General features: G+C 44.3%; 1 protein-coding gene across 1 annotated transcript; it reads right to left on the bottom strand.

The window, feature by feature from the left end:
- Positions 1-5128: 5128 nt before the first annotated feature.
- Positions 5129-18809, bottom strand: LOC308347699 (solute carrier family 2, facilitated glucose transporter member 3). The gene is made up of 10 exons (XM_080811346.1): positions 18642-18809; positions 16940-17032; positions 16248-16408; positions 14347-14587; positions 13694-13856; positions 13186-13373; positions 10557-10661; positions 9865-9966; positions 9214-9417; positions 5129-7599 (listed from the first exon to the last, which is right to left on the bottom strand). The coding sequence occupies exons 1-10, from the start codon at positions 18654-18656 to the stop codon at positions 7384-7386; spliced, it is 1488 nt and encodes a 495-aa protein (XP_080667472.1). The 5' UTR covers positions 18657-18809; the 3' UTR covers positions 5129-7383.
- Between the last annotated feature and the right edge of the window lie 290 nt (positions 18810-19099).

Genomic DNA, 19099 nt, shown 5'->3' with positions numbered 1-19099 from the left:
TAATATCATAAAAATGTTAGTGCTCCTCGAATGAATTTCTATTCAATGTCATCCCAATGAAAATATTAGGACAGGTTTCTTTTTGGAAGTTGAAAAAATTAATCTGGAAAATTCCAAAAAAGGAAAGTGAGGAGGGAGTAGCCCAGCAGATATTTTTGAAATATGTAAACAATTTGGTTCTGCAGAAAAACAGATCAATGGGACAAAGATGGCCCCAAATAGCCCCAAGTACATATGAAAATTTAATGTAGAGCAAAGCTGGTATTTCAAATCAAAGAAGAAAAGTTGGATTTTTGAGTCTAGGTATTGAGGAAAAAAACACAAAGATGAATCCTTATTTCACAGCATACCCACAAATAAATCCCGTAGAAATCAGGGATTTGAACATAAATGAAAGCTATAAAATTACTAGAAGAAACATTAATATTTAATATTTAATACTTATACTGGGACGAAAACGTTTTTTTAAGAAGGAATTAATACACAAAGTTATAAAAGAAAAGATTGTTAAATTTGATTAATAATTTTTTTTAAGGGGCACCTGGGTGGCTCAGTGGGTTAAAGCCTCTGCCTTCGGCTCAGGTCATGATCCCATGGTCCTGGGATCGAGCCCCACATCAGGCTCTCCCTTCCGCGGGGTGCCTGCTCCCCCCTCTGCCTGCCTCTCTGCCTACTTGTGATCTCTGTCTGTGAAATAAATAGATAAAATCTTTAAAAATTTTTTTTTAATTCTGTAGGGAAAAGAACTGCAAAATAAATGGCAAACGAAATGTTAATTTCTTTCATATACAGAGGAGGAGAGTCCATGGTAAAGAATTGGACTATTTCAGGTTTTTAATCTGCTTAGCCTACGGTTAATTGAAATTGATAGGTTGATTTCTCCCTTATGGTTGATTTGCTAATTTTTTCAGTTTTGCTTTATATATATATATATATATATATATTTAAATGTTCTTTTTTTTTTTTTTTAATTTGTCAGAGAGAGTGAGTGAGAGAGAGAGAGAGAACACAGGCAGGGGGAGTGGCATGCAGAGGGAGAGGCAAGCAGCCCTGGCCCCAGCCCTATCCCTCTGCTCCAGAACACCCCCCACCAAGGAAGAGCCTGCTTGTCCTCTCCCTACGTCCCTCTCCCCGCCCATGCGCTCTCTCTCAAATAAATAAATAAAACCTTAAAAAAATTAAACACTTTTTTATAATATTTAGGTAAATATATGTAGAAACTGGCACCCTTATACCTTATTGGCTATTTAATTTATTCCAGTCCCTGAGCATTTAGTCAAGAGACAGAGGTACCATGCCAGCTCGTTTTGCCAATTAATTCATTGCTCTCAATTTCCTCATTTAAAAAAAATGAGATTTGGATTTAATTTCTGAAATCTATCTTTTTATTTTTATTTTTTTTTTTAAAGATTTTATTTATTTATTTTTGACAGAGAGAGACACAGCAAGACAGGGAACAGAACCAAGGGGAGTGGGAGAGGGAGAAGCAGACGCCCCGCTGAGCAAGGAGCCCCATGTGCAGCTCGATCCCAGGACCCTGGGATCATGACCCGAGCCGAAGGCAGACACGCTCAACGACTGAGCCACTCAGGCGCCCCAATTTCTGAAATCTATCTAATGTAACTCACGTGATTCAGGCTTATCAATTAAGTCACTAAGCCTAGAGCAATCTAGGATTCAATCAGCAATCTAAATTCACTTCATAATAAGACAGGTGAAAAATACCTGCTTTGTAAGGTTTTCTGGGCTACGACCTGGACTAGAACCAGAAATGGTTTCAAAGATCTTGAACCAAAGGGCATACGGACTAGACGTTTGCGGCCGTTCACGCCTGCGCAGTGAAGACGCGGCTAAAGCCCCGCCTCCCGCAGGGTCTGCGGCTTCCCAGGCGCCAGGCTGGCCTCCAGCAGCGCCGCGGGGGAGGGCGGGGGGAAGGGCGGAGGAAGTGGGCGGTGGCCGCCGCAGGGCCACGCCTGGGGCTGAAAAGGCTCAAGCCGGAAACCTGCGCGCTCAAGAAGCCGGCCTCGGGCAGCGGTCCCAGAGCGAGCCCGGCGGCGACACCTGTGCCGTCGCAACCAGGGCCCGGATCCAGGACACAGATTTGACACTAGGTGATTCGTTGGGTCACTTTGGCAATCGACACTCAAGTAGTTCTCCCTGGCGATAGGCTGGCATAGGGAAGCCCCGGGAACGTAGAACCAGAGCTGGAGGACTGGGGCTCACCTGTGGTCTGGTCCCCACCTGCGGCCACTCCCCAGCATCTCACGGCGCCAGGCTCCAGGCCCAGGGGCACTCCCACCTCTCCCCGTCTCCCTTTCTCAACCCTGGGTGGCGGCCAGCAGCCCAACTTCCCCTGCAGCCGTCCAGTTGGAACCCTGGCCAAAGGTTCTGCAAAAACCCTTTTAGGCTAAAAAAGAAAGAAAAAAAAAAAGGTGGTACGTTTTAACTTAAATTTTATCAAAAGCACGGGTAGACTCTGAGAGGTGTGGAAAGAGTTATTCTCTCAGCCCAGGACCACTTCAGCCAGCCATCTCACATTTATTCTGCCAGTTACTGATTTTTTTGCCTCGGCTCCAAATTCATCCTTTTGGTAATGGATGGAATGCCTTTAGATCATTTCCTCTTGACAGTGTTAAGCACAGTGAAGTTTTTTCAGTAGATGGTGCTGTTAGGATACTCTAGGAAGAATGGGGCTTTTCCTGCTCTTTCCAGTGGCCATACCATAGATGACAAAACATTTGGTGGCACACTGCCCCAGTCATGCACCCAGAATACAAGCTCCATCAGTCACCTCACAGCCCCAGCCCATGTCTGGCAATCATTTCCCACAAAGCTCCAAGGACCGCCCCCCACAATTGGTGCCCTGACCCCCTCTGTACACTCAACATGTCTGGCCACCAGCTGTGGCTCACCTGCAGTTGTCCCCTGCTTCTCAGGCCACACCAGCTCTGGCCTGTGCAATCCAGCAAATTTCTCTATCCAGTAGACTACAACTCTGCATTTTCAAAGATCTGAGCCTTAGGGGCGCCTGGGGTGGCTCAGTGGATAAAGCGCCTGCCTTTGGCTGGGGTCATGATCCTGGGGTCCTGGGATTGAGCCCAGCCTTGGGCTCCCTGCTCAGGGCGAGCCTTCCTCTCCCTTTCCTGCTGCTTCTCCGCCCCCCCCCCCCGCCCCCCATCACGCTCTATCTTTCCCTCTCTCAAATAAAATCTTGAAAAAAAAAAAAAAGAACTGAGCCTCAGCTTTGGGGAGGTGGCCTCTCTTCCAAAGATGTCTCTCCCTGGATGTTCTTCCTCAGCTCTAGAATACCATATTTAGTTCTCCTATTATTTTCCTTTTTTTTTAATGAAAAAATTTTTTTAAAGTAGGCTCCATGCCCAATGAAGGGCTTGAAATCACGACCCCAAGATCAAGAGTCGCTTGCTCCACTGACAGAGCCAGCCAGGTACCACTGCTATTTTTTACTTATTACACCTTGACTTTTTTTTTTTTTAAAGTAATCTCTACATCCAACGTGGCGCTTAAACTCACAACGGTGGGATCAAGAGTCACAAGCTCTTCTGACTAAGCCAGCCAGGCGGCCCATCTTGACATTCTTTTTTTTTTTTTTTTTAAAGATTTTATTTATTTATTTGACAGAGATCACAGGTATGCAGGCAGAGAGAGAGAGAGAGAGAGAGAGAGAGGAGGAAGCAGGCTCCCTGCTGAGCAGAGAGCCCGATGCGGGGCTCGATCCCAGGACCCTGAGATCATGACCCGAGCCGAAGGCAGAGGCTTTAACCCACTGAGCCACCCAGGCGCCCCAGCTTGACATTCTTTATATTCCACTTTCTCTGATTAAACCATTGTGTAGTTTCTGTCTTCTGATTGGAGCCAACCAGTTCGATAACACTTCATCAGTTGATGTCCAGCAGTGTTTGGGGCAGGAGCGAGACAGACAAGGTACTTGCTTTTGAGCTTATATTCTACAGAGGTTGTTTACTAAGACCTAACTCACCAGACAGAGCCATACAAAATTGAGGCAGAATACTTTTTTTTAAAGATTTTATTTGACACAGATCACAAGTAGGCAGAGAGGCAGGCAGAGAGAAGGGGGGTAAAGCAGGCTCCCCGCTGAGCAGAAAGCCCAATATAGGACTCGATCCCAAGACCCTGAGATCATGACCCGAGCCGAAGGCAGTCTTAACCCACTGAGCCACCTAGGCGGCCCTGAGGCAGAATATTCTAAGCACAGGGGTACAAGTGCAAAGCACATATTAATAATGAACTTGAAGTATTTGAGAATTAGAAGGCTCAGCGGGGCTAGACTTCTGTAAGCAGAGAAATAAGAGATGAAGTTGAAGGAAACATTTTAGGTAGAGTAACCCTAGGATATTTTTAGGGGGGTTTTGATCATGAAAGCGGTATATACTCTTAAGTATTACTCCAGGGTAACAGGAGTCAGCTAGGATGTATGGTCACCAAATTTACAGGTCACAGTAAGGGAGGCTGGATGCCACTTTAAGTGTGACAAGATGTAATCAGGCTTTAAGCAGAGGAGTGACACGATCTTTTTGGTTACTCTGGTTATTGGAAAACGGAATGAGAGAGCGCAAAGATGGAAAAAGGGACCTAATATTCCCACAATTATGGAGAATACGGTGCAATCCCCAAGCTCTTTCAGGACATTCAGGGTTTCATTCTCCTTCCTCCTAACAGAGTACCAGTGTCATGATTACGTTTGCCGGCAGGAAGGCTTGACAGAGATCATGCCTGGGCGAAATAAAAATAAAAAAGTAGCTATTCAGGTAACTAGTAAGGATAGGGAATGTAGGGAGGGGAATGTCAGTCCATAAATGAAGGCATGAAGGTGTTAAATGAGTGCAAGTGGGTGTGTTTTCTTGTCTAAATGGAAGTTAAGGGGCGCCTGGGTGGCTCAGTGGATTAAAGCCTCTGCCTTTGGCTCAGGTCATGATCCCAGGGTCCTGGGATTGAGCCCTGCATCCGGCTCTCTGCCTGCCCCTCTGTCTACTTGTGATCTGTCTGTCAAACAAACAAAATCTTTAAAAATAAATAAATGGAAGTTAAGAAATGTAAACTAAAGCTGATTTTGTTGAAACCAAAGCAGAATAAAAGAGCATGTGATGTCATATGTACATTCAGAGTTTTTATTTCAAAACAAAGAACCACAGTAACATTAATAATAGAAAATCCATTTGGAAATATTCACAATCTGGTCACCGAGAAATGGGAAAACTTCCACACAGCATTACTGCCAACCCACTGTTTTTTGAGTCTTCAGAAGCAGAGGGGCAGTTAAAGTCACCTGGTCAACCAAGCCCCATTCCATATAAGCTCTGTGAGTTTCTTTTCCATAGGCTGTGACCAGGGGTAACAGTGCGAACTGGTGACTAAAATACTGTCAAAGGCAAGGGTTTGGCTAAAGGGTCTGAAATATGTTAAGCACCAAGGAGAGAAGGGTGATCAAGCAACATATGAAAGAGGGAAGACAGAGTAAATCTCCATTTATAAAAATACTGGGAAACTAGATGATTTGTAGAGGTGTCCATGACCTGTGGCAAGCATACATCCCTCCCTCCATCTTGTCTGACTCTAAAATGCTCCACAGTTAGAGGTCTTCACTTTGTTTCTTACCCCCTTAAAAGAAAGGCTCCCTCTCTCCTCCCACTCCAAGAGGCCACATGTTCTGATCTCACACCTTCCTTTCCTACTGTCACTGTCTAGGTATAGAGGGAGGCAGAGGCCTCCACCCTCCATCTCAAGATTTAAGGAGTTCTCCCCCAACTGCCCAACAAGGAAAATTAGCCAGATGAGCCTGAACTCTGAAGTCTAGAAGAAAACTGTAGATGCAAATTCTACCCAGCAAAGGCAGTGTTATTTATATATATATATATAGATGAGTATGAACACCTTTTATTCAAAGGGGGGCTGTAGGAACAGAGGACACAAGTAACCAGTCATCTACTCCCACCCAGAGCAAAGTGACAGTGCACATACATTCATACTCTCTCAAGTGTGGGCTACACTGCACATTTACTCATACTACCCCAAATGTATGGTCCCCTAAGGGCACTTGCCGTCACACTATGCAAATATGGTAACAGAACAAGCATGTGACGACCCTAAAGCAGTAACATACTTCAACTAGGTAATAATCGTTCAGGAAAAATCCTCCCAGAGCTGAGGTTACAAGTTCCAAGTTAGTTTATGAACATTCTCCTCTGAATTCTTTTAAAGCTATGGCTTAAATATAATAAAAAATCAACAACTAAAATCTAAAGAACAAAATGGAGAAATACAGAACCTCTACCAAGAACCACTATTTTGGGCTTTTCATTTGGAAGGTTCTCCTACCAGGTGGGTGTTAGGAATACTTAAAACACCCCCCACCCCCACGAGTCTGCAACAAGGGGAAAAGTTTTGTCCAGTGAGGGGAGAAAGATTTCTAGAAATAACCTTCCCTTCTCTGGACTCCAACCAAAGTTAGAACCCACCCACCACCATTATAATGCCCATCTTAATAATAACCCTAGGTTTCAAGTAATACTACATATAATTTTAAACAAAGAAAGAAGTTCGAAAGGTAACCAGTAGCTTCTTAATACAGGCACATGACTTTTCTGAGAAATTAACATTTTATAGAGTTTCCACCTGAAGGTTAAGAGGCAATGTGCAGACTTTACACACCCCTTCACGTACCCTCTGAGAACACGTTACACTTCTCCCTGAATCTTCCCTTATTGCACCTCGACCTCTCTCTCCAGCATCGAATCTTCTACCCTATAACCTCTCCTCAAGAGCCTCCCTCTATCCTCAATTTCCTTATGTTTTCATTATTTGGTAAAATTATTTTACACTTAAAAAAATAAATATTTATGCAATAAAACCAGAAGATTAAATAAATAAACTCAAGTTAATTTGCTCTGCAGAGCTGTATGGAAGCAAGGAAGGTGCTCTTATTTAATCCCTTTCTGCCCTCCACACTCATGTACATCTGCTTCCTGAAAGTCTGGGGTCAGGGAAACTGCACCTCACTCTTACTCCCCTACTGGCCCTCGCAAGGCCCTATTAGAACCCAAGGGAGGAAGAGCTGGCAATGTTGTCATATGGCAAGCGGCCAGTTCCTCCTGAAATGAAGGTAGGTTCACTTGGTCTCTCCTCAACAGAAGAGAATGTCCAAGAAATGAAATGTTTCAAAAGCCACTGAAGATACTAGCTCCAGCACGGGGTTCCTCTGAGTGCTCATGGAGTGTGTGGGAAGAGAAAGGAATCAAGTAGCAGCATTCAGAAACAGTCCTGGGTTACAACCTGATGAGGTCTCTCCCTCATCTGGGGGAGAGGTGGCTTTTCCATGTTGGGAGGGAGGCGGGAAGGAGGCATGGCTTAGACGGTGGCAGTCTCCTTCACAGGCTGGATGCTGTTCATCTCCACGATGGGGCCCTTCTCAGCTCTGTTAGCCTCCCGTGCCTGCCCTTCGAAGGCTCGTGTGATTTCCTCAAAAGTCCTGCCACGGGTCTCAGGGACTTTGAAGAAGGTGAACACCAAGAAGATAATGAGGAAGCCAGTGAAGATGATAAAAACATAGGCTCCTAAATAGAACTAGTGAAAAGATACCGAAAAAACAGTGTCAGTGTAAATCCTGGTCATTGCGAAACCTCTCCTTACCGTACATTTCTAGGAGGCTTCGAGGCACAAGCCCTCCACATTTAACAAGAACACGGAGTCTTCTTTGTGTCTTTAAATGCCACTGCTCACTTACTGTATCTCTAATCCTGTGTCATTCCTTTTCCCATTCATTAAAGATCCCTATCTGCTCCCAAATACCTATTGAGTATTCCAGGACATTTTTAAAAAAAGGTTTTATTTATTTGTCAGAAAATGGAGAGAAGAGTAACAGACTGTCTGCACCGGCAGGGAGAGAACGGCAGGTAGAAAGAGGCGGCAGCTCCCCACTGACCAAGGAGCCTGATACAGGGTTAGATCCCAGCTCTGGGATTAGGGCCTGAGTTGAAGGCAGATGCTTAACTGACTGAGCCCCACCCAGGGGCCCTGGGACTTCTGATTATTTTAAAAATCCGGGTTTCAAAAAAAAAAATCTGGTTTCTGAAAGACTCACAGATATAGGAAATGCATTCTAGATGTCCACTGCAAGTACATTTATTTAAGGAATCAGCTCCAGGTCATTTTATAATAGGATCTCATTCATTCATTAATATCCTATGATTATTAATGAATCTTTAAGGTCATGAAGTCATTAATGCCAGCTAATTCAAACTGTGGATTTAAGTGTTGTTCTGGAATCCTTTGAGACAGATCATGATCACTGTATCTAGACAGAACTATTCCTGTAATCACCCCAGACCAGACCAGCGGACTTTTCAAATTTCCCAGTTCTGGGACACCTGACTGCCTCAGTTGGTAGAGTGCGCGACTGGATCCTGGGCTCATGAGTTCGAGCCCCAAGCTGGGTGCAGAGATTTTTTAAATTAAAATAAATAAGTGTCCAGTTTTGGGGCACCTGGCTGGCTCAGTCAGTAGAACACGTGACTCTTGATCTCCATGTCTTGAGTTTGAGCCCCATGATGGGAGGTAGAGTTCACTTTAAAAAACAGAGGTCCCCAGTTTCCCAGTTTTGCCCTCCTGCTTCAACCTTTTCTTTGCTACCATTCCTTCTTTTTCTATATGCCATTGAAAATAAGAAAATCTGGTTTACAACACTTGACATCTGGGGCACCTGGGTGGTTTAGTTGGTTGAGTGTCCCAACTCTATTTTTCACTCAGGTCCTGATCTCAGGGTCAGGAAATCAAGCCCTGGGTCAGGCACAATGCTTATTAGCACAGTGTCTGCTTGAGATTCTCTCCCTCTTCCTCTGTTCCTCCCCTTCCCCCAATCTCACTCTCTAAAATAAATACAATCTAGGGACACCTGGGTGGCTCGGTTGGTTAAGCGTCTGCCTTCAGTTCAGGTTATGATCCCAAGGTCCTGGGATCGAGTCCCACAGGGAGCCTGCTTCTCCCTCTGCCTGTTACTCTGACAAATAAAAAAATAGTATCTTAAAATAAATAAAATTTTAAAAATCAAAGCAGAACACCAAAACATGAAACACTCAGTATCTAATCCTCTGCGGTGTCAGTTGCCAGATTTTAAATGTGTTGGCTTTAGTGAGCTGATTTTGAGATGGGCTTGGTTGAGTTTGTTTGTAATTTACTTACTGCAGCTGAAGGGAAGAGTAGCCCAACGAGAAAGTTGGAGGTCCAGTTGGAACAACCAGCCACAGCCATCGCAGCTGGGCGGGGTCCTTGGCTGAAGAGTTCGGCCACGATAAACCAGGGAATGGGGCCCGGGCCAATTTCAAAGAAGGCCACAAAGACCAAGATAGCCCCGATACAAACAAAGCTCATCCAAGTATAGTCATCCTAATGAGGAAGGAACAAAGAAAGTTAGTAGTAGAGACAGCTCAGCCTGGATAGGATCTAGCCTCCTAGAGATGAGGACTGACTGATAATGAAAAGCTCCCTCTGTCCTGGGGTACAATGGAGTTATTTCACTTAAGAGTCAAAAGACTGCGTTTTTGAATCCTAGCCTTGTGCTCACACATGTTACTCTGCACTAAGATCATTTTGTCACCCATAAAATGGGAAAACTTACCTCAACATTACATGACGAATTAAATTATAAGCCTGTGTTATGTAGAATATATATATATAGAACTATAGCAGTTTCATTACCGATCTCTGATGATTCACTTTTTGTAAAACACGTGACTTTATGGATCTCCGACCTCATCTTCCCACCCGTTGTCAGAGTCACCTATAACCTTCTCTTCCCATCCCCTCCCTCTCCTTCACTCAAAGAGTACTCACCTTCAACAACAAGGAGATGGTCATAAAGATGGAACAAACAGCCATCCCTCCGAGGCCAATCATATGCAGAGTCCTCCTCCCTGCCCTTTCCACCAGAAACAGCTAAAAGAAAAATAGAATGTAAAATTTCTGCTTTCCCTTTCAGGAAAACACTGTTACCAACTACCTGAATCTGCCTTACCAATAGCAGGATACTTGTTATAGTCATACTTCCCTGTTTATTTACTTAAGATTTTATTTATTTATTTGAGAAAGAGAGAGGGAGAGAAACAGCATGAGACTGGAAAGGGAGAGGGAGAAGCAGGCTCTCTGCTGAGCCACATGCCCCATGCGGGACTCCATCCCAGGACTCCGGGATCATGACCTGAGCCAAAGGCAGTCACTTAGCCAACTGAGCCACGCAGGCACCCCCACACTTCCTGTTTTAGTTCTGGGTTTAAAGCATCCTACAGAGAATCCCTTTTACCCCTCCCTCTTTCTCACCTACTTCTTAATTGCTTGGAGTGAGTGAAGACTTATACCCATCATTCAACAGCTCTTCTTCCCCAAAGAAGAACGAGGTAACACAAAGGGTTATTGTTTAAATGATAGTAGGGAGGAGGGAGATGGCAGGACAAGAAACCCAGCTTTGAACTTGTATAGTAAGAACGCCCCTCTCCCCTGCCCCCAAACTATCACACCATCCAACTTACAGAGACAACAGTGAAGATGGTATTAACCACACCCGCGCCAATGGTGGCATAGATGGGCTCCTCAACACCTGCGTCCTTGAAGATTCCTGTTGAATAATAGAAGACCTGAGAGGAAACAAAAGATCCAACTGTGAAACCGCAGCTGTGCACAGCAGTTAAGAAAACCCTCTGAAAAATAAACTCCAAGTCCCAGGAGGTTAAGGAGTCCTTTCTGGGTTTTTCGGTTCACTCAGTCAGTGTCTTTTCTACAAAGAAATCGTCTTCTATATCTTATCTCTATTCTCTTCTTGGTTCTCAATTCTAGCTACTTGTTTCCATTTTCTTCTTCAATGTTTACTCCTCCTGCTCATTGAAGTCTCCTCCTTAACAACTATTGGTTAAGCTTTTTTAATTTGTTTTAAAGGCTTTTTTGTTTTTGTTTTTTTTTTAAATAACTTCTACACCCAACATGGCATTGGAACTCAAAAGCCCGAGATCAAAAGTTGCATGATCTTCCGACAAAGCCAGCCAGCAGCAAGTTCCTCAATTTAGCTTCTTCAACGGACAATTCCGCTAACCCTTGAACAGTGACCAGCACACAGATATCCTGACAGCGAAGCAACTGGGAGTAACCTCAGCCTGCTCATGAAAATAGAAACAGAACCTCGGCTGGGACCCCTAACCCTAGGTCCTTTCCAAGTGTTTGAGGAAATGACACCAGCTATCATTTTAATTTAACATGTACTTAGTATTAAGTAAGCTACAGTTTATACCATTGTTTATTATTTGCTGGTCAGCCTGCTGACATGTAGGGTTGCTACAGCTACCATAGTTAATAGAAATGTCCCAATACTGAACTCAGACCTCCAGGGAACAAGGGAACAGGATCTAGATCAGCTAAGGTTCAGTCCTTCAGGTCTGGGTCAGGAGTTTATGATTTCATCTGGAGTGTTTGCCCCCTATGCCCGTATTGTCATCAGACTTTTTGATGAATATGTGTGTTTACACTGGGACTTAGCTTCTCAAGAACTCTTCAAACACCTACAACCTTGGATAGAAACTATGTGTATTTGTTATTTTTTTAAAGATTTTATTTATTTATTTGACAAAGACACAGCAAAAAAGGGAACACTCCCCGTTCATGTTGTGTCAAATTAAAAAAAATAAATAAAAATCTTTTAAAAACAAGATTTTTTATTTTTAAGTAATCCCTACACCCAATGCCCCAAGATCAAGAGTCACACACTCTATCAAGTCAGCCAGACGCCCCCACAGTGATTTTTATTTTTTATTTATTTTTTATTAAGATTTTATTTATTTGACAGAGAGAAGAGATCACAAGTAGGCAGAGAGGCAGGCAGAGAGGGGGAAGCAGGCTCCCCGTTAAGCAGAGAGCCAGATGCAGGGCTCCATTCCAGGACCCTGAAATCATGACCTGAACTGAAGGCAGAGGCTTAACCCACTGAGCCACCCAGGCGCCCTGCCCACAGTGATTTTTAAAAATGACAAAATTTGAAACTGGGATCCATCAAATCATCGCAGAGGTGTTTTTAAAACTGTTTTTCCTCCCAGTTTCTGGTGTAACAGCCTCTAATCCTTCACGAAAAGCACTGCTATTTCAAATACAAGTAACATTCTTGTGTGTTAGGGAGAAAAGGCCAAAGACCAACTTGCTATTTTGAGTATCAAGTAAGTGTGTTTGCAAAATGCTTTGCTACAGAATGATCTAATCGTATTGATTGAAGAATGACGTGATGAGAAACCCTCTGGGCAGAATCAGAACAAGGCTGTGCTTCATATCCAAAAACTATCTGCGAATGGATAGAAGGTATGGGAGTATCCTCTTACCACCACTAGAACCCAAAAGCTAGGAAGGTAGGTAGTTGCAGAATTCAAGCTACCTGCCAAATGCCAGCTTCCATTTTGCTCCCCACTTTAAACTGAGTCACTATATTCAGAGAGAATATTAAGGTCAGCTCTAAGTTCCTAGTGTGCCCCCAGATCTCTTGAATTTATTTCCTCTTATTCCCCAGGGCTTTACAGTGATTTTTTTTTTTAAGACTGTAAAGTCCTGAAGAAAAGCCACAGCGTGTAAATTCTTGCATCTGCTTCAGTTGCATGGCCTGCCTTATCACTGATGACATCAGATAAGATTTATCAGAGTAAAAGACAACTAGAAATAAAGAATGAGTGGTCAGAAAAGAGGATTAATTAAAAGTAGGTAACTGTTTTAAAAAAGTTTGAAAGAGAACAATATTAACTACAAGTTCCAAGACTAAAGGTGATGAATTTTTTATTATTTATTTTCTTATTTCCCCACATGGAAAACATGTACTGCAGATATAATTTTAAAGAAATAAAAACGGGCGCCTGATTGGTGCCCTTGGTAAGCGCATGTGACTCTTGATCTTGGGGCTGTGAGTTCTAGCCCTAGGGTGGGTGTAGAGATTATGTAAATAAACTTAAAAAAAAAAAAAGGAAAAAAAAAAACAAGTCAAAACCTGGATAACCAACATTTTTGGAATGGCTGCTGTGTGGCAAGAATCGCGGGGGCTCTGTAGGTAGTAAGGAGGTGAGCAGCCACCCTCGCTTGGCCCCTCGGGCAAGTGGAAGCATGTGCGGGACAGCCAGGGACAGAGCAGCTACTCACAGCATTGATTCCAGACAGCTGCTGGGACAGCTGGAGCATGATGGAAATCATGATGGGCTGCTGGTAGCTGCTCGATCGGAAGAGCTCCAACACCGTGGGTTGCTTCTCTTGTGCCATCCTTGCGCTCTCATCTTTCATCTCCTGGATGTCCTGACTCACGTCCTGGGTGCCCCACAATCGCTGGAGGACTGGTCAAACAGACAAAGGATAAAGATAAGATGCCATCTTGACTTCATTTCCGCTGTAACTCAGCTGGGAAGGTGTCACACTGGAATGAGCCCCAGATAATGGCTCATCTATTAGCATCTGTGCCCTAACCCTAACCTGCTTCTCACTTCACTCTTTAAGGGGTGCAAAGTTTCTGACTCCAGAGCAATCAATCAGGAAAGTCTCCACTTGGGTCCAGAGGAGCAAGGAAAGGAGCGGACAAAACACAGATCCAATACCCTCATCCTAAAATAAACCACGACCCCAAAATTCCTACAGCGAAGGTGTGAAGGATACTCACTCTCCTTAGCACTGTCCTCTTCCCTTCTGTTGATGAGCAGAAATCTAGGACTCTCGGGGCAAAACGGAAGGGCTGCACTTTGCAGGACAGCTGGAATGATGGTGAAGCCCAAAAGCAGGGGCCAAAGGTCTTCCGTCCCCATGATGACTTTCAGACCAAAGATCTAGAAACCAGATAAAGATGATACTTTATAAGGCTCATACCTTAAATAACCTGCAAGTCAATAAAAAAAAATTTCAGGGCGCCTGCGTGGCTCAGTCAGTTACGTTATCTGCTAGTTGGTTCAGGCCATGATCCCAGGGTCATGGGATCGGTCCCGCATGGGAGTGGGTTAAGTGTGCTTCTCCCTCCACCTCTAGCCTTCCTCCCCCGCTCTTGTGAGCACACTCATGCTCGCTCTCTCCCTCTCAAAAACTGAATCTTAAAAAAGATGAACTTAAAAAATTTTCAGAAAATCATCCATTCTCTTACCAAAGGAAAAAATAAATTCTGTCTCTTCTTTCTCTATGCTGCCTGCTTCTTTAGCTATCTGTGAGCTGCGGTAATAGTAACACCTGAAACTTACATATGCCAGATTCCTGAGAGCTTTATCTATCTTAACTCATTTTATGAGCCAAGAAACTAACACGTATTAAGTAGGAGTTCTGGAGTACCTGAGCCACCAGGATGCCGATGACGATGCCCAGCTGGTTGAGAGTACCAAAAGCCCCCCGAAGGGCAGTCGGAGAGACCTCGCCAATGTACATGGGCACAAAACCTGTGCAGAGGCCGCAGAAGAGGCCAATAACTAAACGGCCCAGGATCAGCATTTCAACCGACTCGGCAATTTTGCAGAACCCCATAAGGCAGCCGCCAGCGACCGCCAGGAGGTTGACAATCAGCATTGAATTGCGCCTGAAAGGTTAACCGAAGACAAGAGAAGTCAGCAACATAGGCCAGGCGGGATCGTCTCTCTTTCCTTATCTCTCTACCCTTCTCCAGTCTGTTATCAGAACATTCTAGTTGAGATAAGATCAATGGTTCTTACACCTCTGCCCACTGAAAACTCACCCAGAGAACTTGTTTAAGATTGTTTTAATCCCCAGTGGCAGCCAGGATTCTAGCAAGCACAAAGGCCAGTAGTTCTCAAAGTTGCCCACAAACTAACCGCATTAGCTAGGAATCTGCAACAAATTAAAACTGCCCCACCCCACCCCAATTTACTAAATCATTAGGTCTGACTTTGGGACCGAGCCCAGCAACCTTGTTCCCAGAAGCCATCTGGGTGTTGAGTCTCGCTAAGGTCTGAGAACCACTGCCCTGGGCAATTCTGATACACCTGGTCCACAAACACACTCGAGCAATTTCTGGACCAGTGCTGCTCTTGTTATGCTTCTTACTCGATTTTGTTATAGCTGCTTAGGTGCCACCAACATACTAATGGAGACAGATTTTTGACAAGTTTTTCCATGCACAGAAAGCAGACCGCTTCAGCTCTCTGGATCTCGGCTAGTATATGGTGAGGCCATTTACAGTAAGTATTGACAGCCAGTATAAAATAATAAATTACTGCATCTATGTGTTAAGTGTGGGAGGCCAAACCACCAAAACAACTAGAGAAAGTCAGAAGGAAGAGCTTAACGCTGAAAATTACTGCGGACGCTTGAGAGACTTCAGGGACTCTGCCCTTGGGTGGCCTGTTGGAATTACCCGGGAGTTCTCAAACACTGGTACTTTTAAAAGCTCCCCGTGAGATCCTAAATGTTCAGCCAAAGGAGAGAACCTGCTAAGAGAAAAGTTTTATCCCTCATCCTCACTTTTACCTTTTACCTTTCTGTGCATTCCTTTCCTGGTTTCCCTACTTCCTCTATTAGGTTCTTTTGCTAATAATGATAGGAAAAAATCATTGAGTTATGGGAGGGCCACATTAAAATTTCAATGACTTTAGTAATCACATTGTGGCCTCAAAAATACAAATACAACAAACCCCAAGTGTTATCAAATAAAATGGACTGCTTTAAGTTTTTTCAGACGAATTCCATCTGTGTTTCCAGAACGTGTAATTAGCAAATGAAATGGTTTCTTCATCAATCATTACTGGAAGTGTTCCGCTAAGACATTTTACTAAGTCAGCAGAGAATGAGAAGATTCAATTTTCTTTTTGGGGGAAAAAATGTCAGTTATTTGGCCATTATCCACATTTGCCACAGGCCAAGGATTATAAAGTGTTTCCTCCCAATCCTGCTTTGTAAACACCTGCATGAAATCCCAAATTTTCTAAGAAAAGCAAACAACTTCTGACCTTTTAAATCAGGTAGGTTTCTGGGAAATTCACAGTGTACTTTATTAGAGAGTACTGAATTAGCTTCAGCTAAATTGCAAAGGCTAATCTCCTGATGGGCGGCAGAGCTGCAAGCAGTCCTACTCAGTGCCAGGGGCCTATCCTTTATTTGCCTCCATGGGAATCTGGGATGCTCACATTCAAAAGCATCATCACCTCCCCATCCTAATTCTCAATACCCGTTCTCAATGCAACCGGAAGAGCCCCCTTCCTTACCCAGTTTCTGGTCAGTACCTGCCAAAGCGGTTAACAAAGAGTCCAACGGAGAAGGAGCCAATCATACCACCAACGGAGAAGATGGCCACAGACAAGGACCAGAGGGAAGTGAGTAACACCTCAGTGGGAGGGTCTTCCAACCTCTCCTCCAAGGTGTAATTGATGAAGTCCTTTATGATCTGCCAATTAAAATGATTGGACAGATAGGTTGTTACGGCTGAATGAGGAGCAAATACTGGGGATCTTCCCCTCCCTAAAAAACCAGCATTACAATTACTGGTAGAGAATCCAGTAAATGGGCGGGGATGGAAGAGATCGAGAACATTTTAGAGGTTCATGGTAGCTCTGAAAAGAACAATTTTGAATTGTCCTGAAAATCCCAGTAGGGAGCAGCACGATGTTCACAGCGACTACCCCAGTCCTTCCCTAAGACCTTCCCATCCTCCTTGTAACTAAGCCCTGAGGGATAATAAAGGAAGTGTATCATGACAGGGTGAGAAGAGGAATGGATTACAGTCAAGGGTATGGGGAGCAACTGAGCTTCTTCCTTTGACTAAGGATTCAATTAGACTTCCCCACCAGTATTTTCTGCTTCTTCAGCCTTCACCAAGCTGGATACCAAGTTTGTCTGAAATTCTTCATTCTCGAAACCCTACTTAAAGGAACAATTTCCCTATTGCAAATTCAAACTCTGGTCGCTTGGCACTCACCATCTCAGGAGCATTGATGACTCCGGTGTTGTAGCCGAACTGGAAAGAGCCTATTGTAGCAATGGAGATGGCAAAGATCAGAGGCGCGGTGACCTGGGGTGGGGGGAAAAAGGTAAGAAACAGTCCTTAAAGCTTTCCGCTGATGATTGTCTCTTAGTAATTCAGGAGATCTATTAGGAGCACTTGGCCTAGGAGTGGTATGGAAAGAAAAAAAACTTAACGAAATTTAGGTAATGAATGGGGGAACACAAAAGCACAGGTTATACTTGAGAACTTCTCCGGAGATATAGACAACCATAAAAACTTGGGAAAAGTGGCAAGAAAAACTGGGAAGAAAGTTAAGAGGAACTGGGTTAACTGATTTCAAACTATTAAAAAAATTGCTCCATATAAAAACAAGCATAAAACTGCAGGAAGAGAGCAAGCCTTGGGATTCCTACAAACGGGATTCTTTTGGAAACAGCTATATCTAGTGCTGTCTGCTTCTGGACCCAAGATCCCACTGAAGCCCAGAGTGGTGGTGGTGCCTTCGCCACTGGGCTGTTCTTTTCACTCCGGATAATGGAATCTACAAAATCTGCCCGCGGTATCCTGATCCCATTTGAAATTCTTCCTGTTCACTTCGTTTAGTACTGCTACACCCACCCAGTAGGGGGAGAGCACAGGCTCACTCCCAAACTAAGAGACCTGAGATGGGCTGGGGAGGAAGGAGTCCTCTCTCACCTTGCTGGGAGTAATTCAAGCACGTGTTTATCTTAGAATCCCAACTCGATTTTTATGGCTGAGGACATCTTCTGCTGCGTTCCCCCCACCAAACCCTTCCTTACCTTAACCACCCCCTCTTTATGTTAGACAGAGTGGCCAGCCAGAAGTTTCAGTTCCCCAAGTTGACCTTGCACCCCAGACAGCCAGGCATTAAGTACCCAAGACGCCCTCGCACGCACACAGTTCTTTCTGCTTAATCCACTTCTCGTCAATACTGACCTCTTCCTTTCTGCTTTCCTTCATCATTTACTATTCTCGAGGACTTTTTTTTTTTTTTACCCCTTTTCTTATCTCCCCTTATTTTCGAGTAAGCTCACCTTGGCAACAGTGATTTTTCTCCCAGCACATATACTACATACGTAACACACAATAACACATTAATGTGCCGTACACTCACAATCACAACACCAATAAGGACAACTAGAATTCTCCCTCCTTAGTATCCATGGACTGAATAACAGAATAGATGGCTGGACACTTCACCCAAGCTGTCAAACGAATCCCAGGTCCTTTCAAGTTTAATGCTTCCAGAGGAATCTTCCTGCTGGCTCACTGAGACCCACACTTGTAATCAACACAGCCAAAGCATCCTGGAACACTCAACCATCTCACCCCCACATCCTTAGTATCATGTGATTATGTTAAAACCAAACCAAAGCAACAAAACCCCTGAGAAACACACAACTTCTCCAGGTGACTTTCCCTGCGACAGGAAGGTGAGTGGGACTGGGATTAAGTCCTTTAGACGCCGTGACATCCAAAGAGAACAGACAGAAGCACAGCATCACAGGCTGGAGAAGATATGAAAAGGCCTGAAGATGGCTAAATGGCTACATGACTCATAATAAAACAGAGCACAGCCATCTCCGTTAAAGCTGGCCTTTCTGAGTGTACCCCCAAAACAAGCAAAGATAACTGGTAATTGTATTAATCTTACCTTCTGGGTCCCCATGGTCTTAGTTTAATTCTTTTCCAATCTTCACCAAAGATCTAGGAGCGGGACCCCAGAGACACCTCTTCAAACCTCCAGAATGCCTCCAGCAGCAAGCTTTCCTCTCAAACACTAACGGCGATGCACGATCCCCCTCACTCTCGCCGTTACAGCGAGCCAGGGACGGATTTATAATCTCCGCAAAGGGTGGAGCCTGCAAGGAAGACAAGCCCCCCCCCCCCCCCCTATAGACCCCGTGACCTAGCGGAATTTTGTGACCTCAAACTCTGCCCCCGCCCTAGGCAAGGACTCCCTCCCTCCCCACCCGGTTTTAAAACCACAGCCGACACCCACCCCATGCCAGGGTTTTTTTTTTTTTTTTTTTTTAAGCTCGTCCTCCTTCCCTCTTCTAATAGCAGTGATAATCTCTTAGTTTCAAAGACAAAATGCTACCAGAAAAGCCT

Source organism: Martes martes (assembly GCF_963455335.1).
Source record: "Martes martes genome assembly, chromosome: 8".
NCBI classification, from domain to species: Eukaryota; Metazoa; Chordata; class Mammalia; order Carnivora; family Mustelidae; genus Martes; species Martes martes.
Note: the sequence above shows the minus strand (reverse complement) of the source record. Positions and strands in the feature narration are given on the sequence as shown.

Bases quoted from the DNA above. Each gene is read 5' to 3' on its own strand.
- LOC308347699 (XM_080811346.1), bottom strand. The intron at 9,967-10,556 runs GTAAGTTGGATG...TTTTTCTTTTAG, and splicing joins CCATCTTCACTGTTGTCTCT to CTGTTTCTGGTGGAAAGGGC. The intron at 7,600-9,213 runs GTAAGTAAATTA...TCTTTTCACTAG, and splicing joins TACTCTTCCCTTCAGCTGCA to TTCTATTTAGGAGCCTATGT.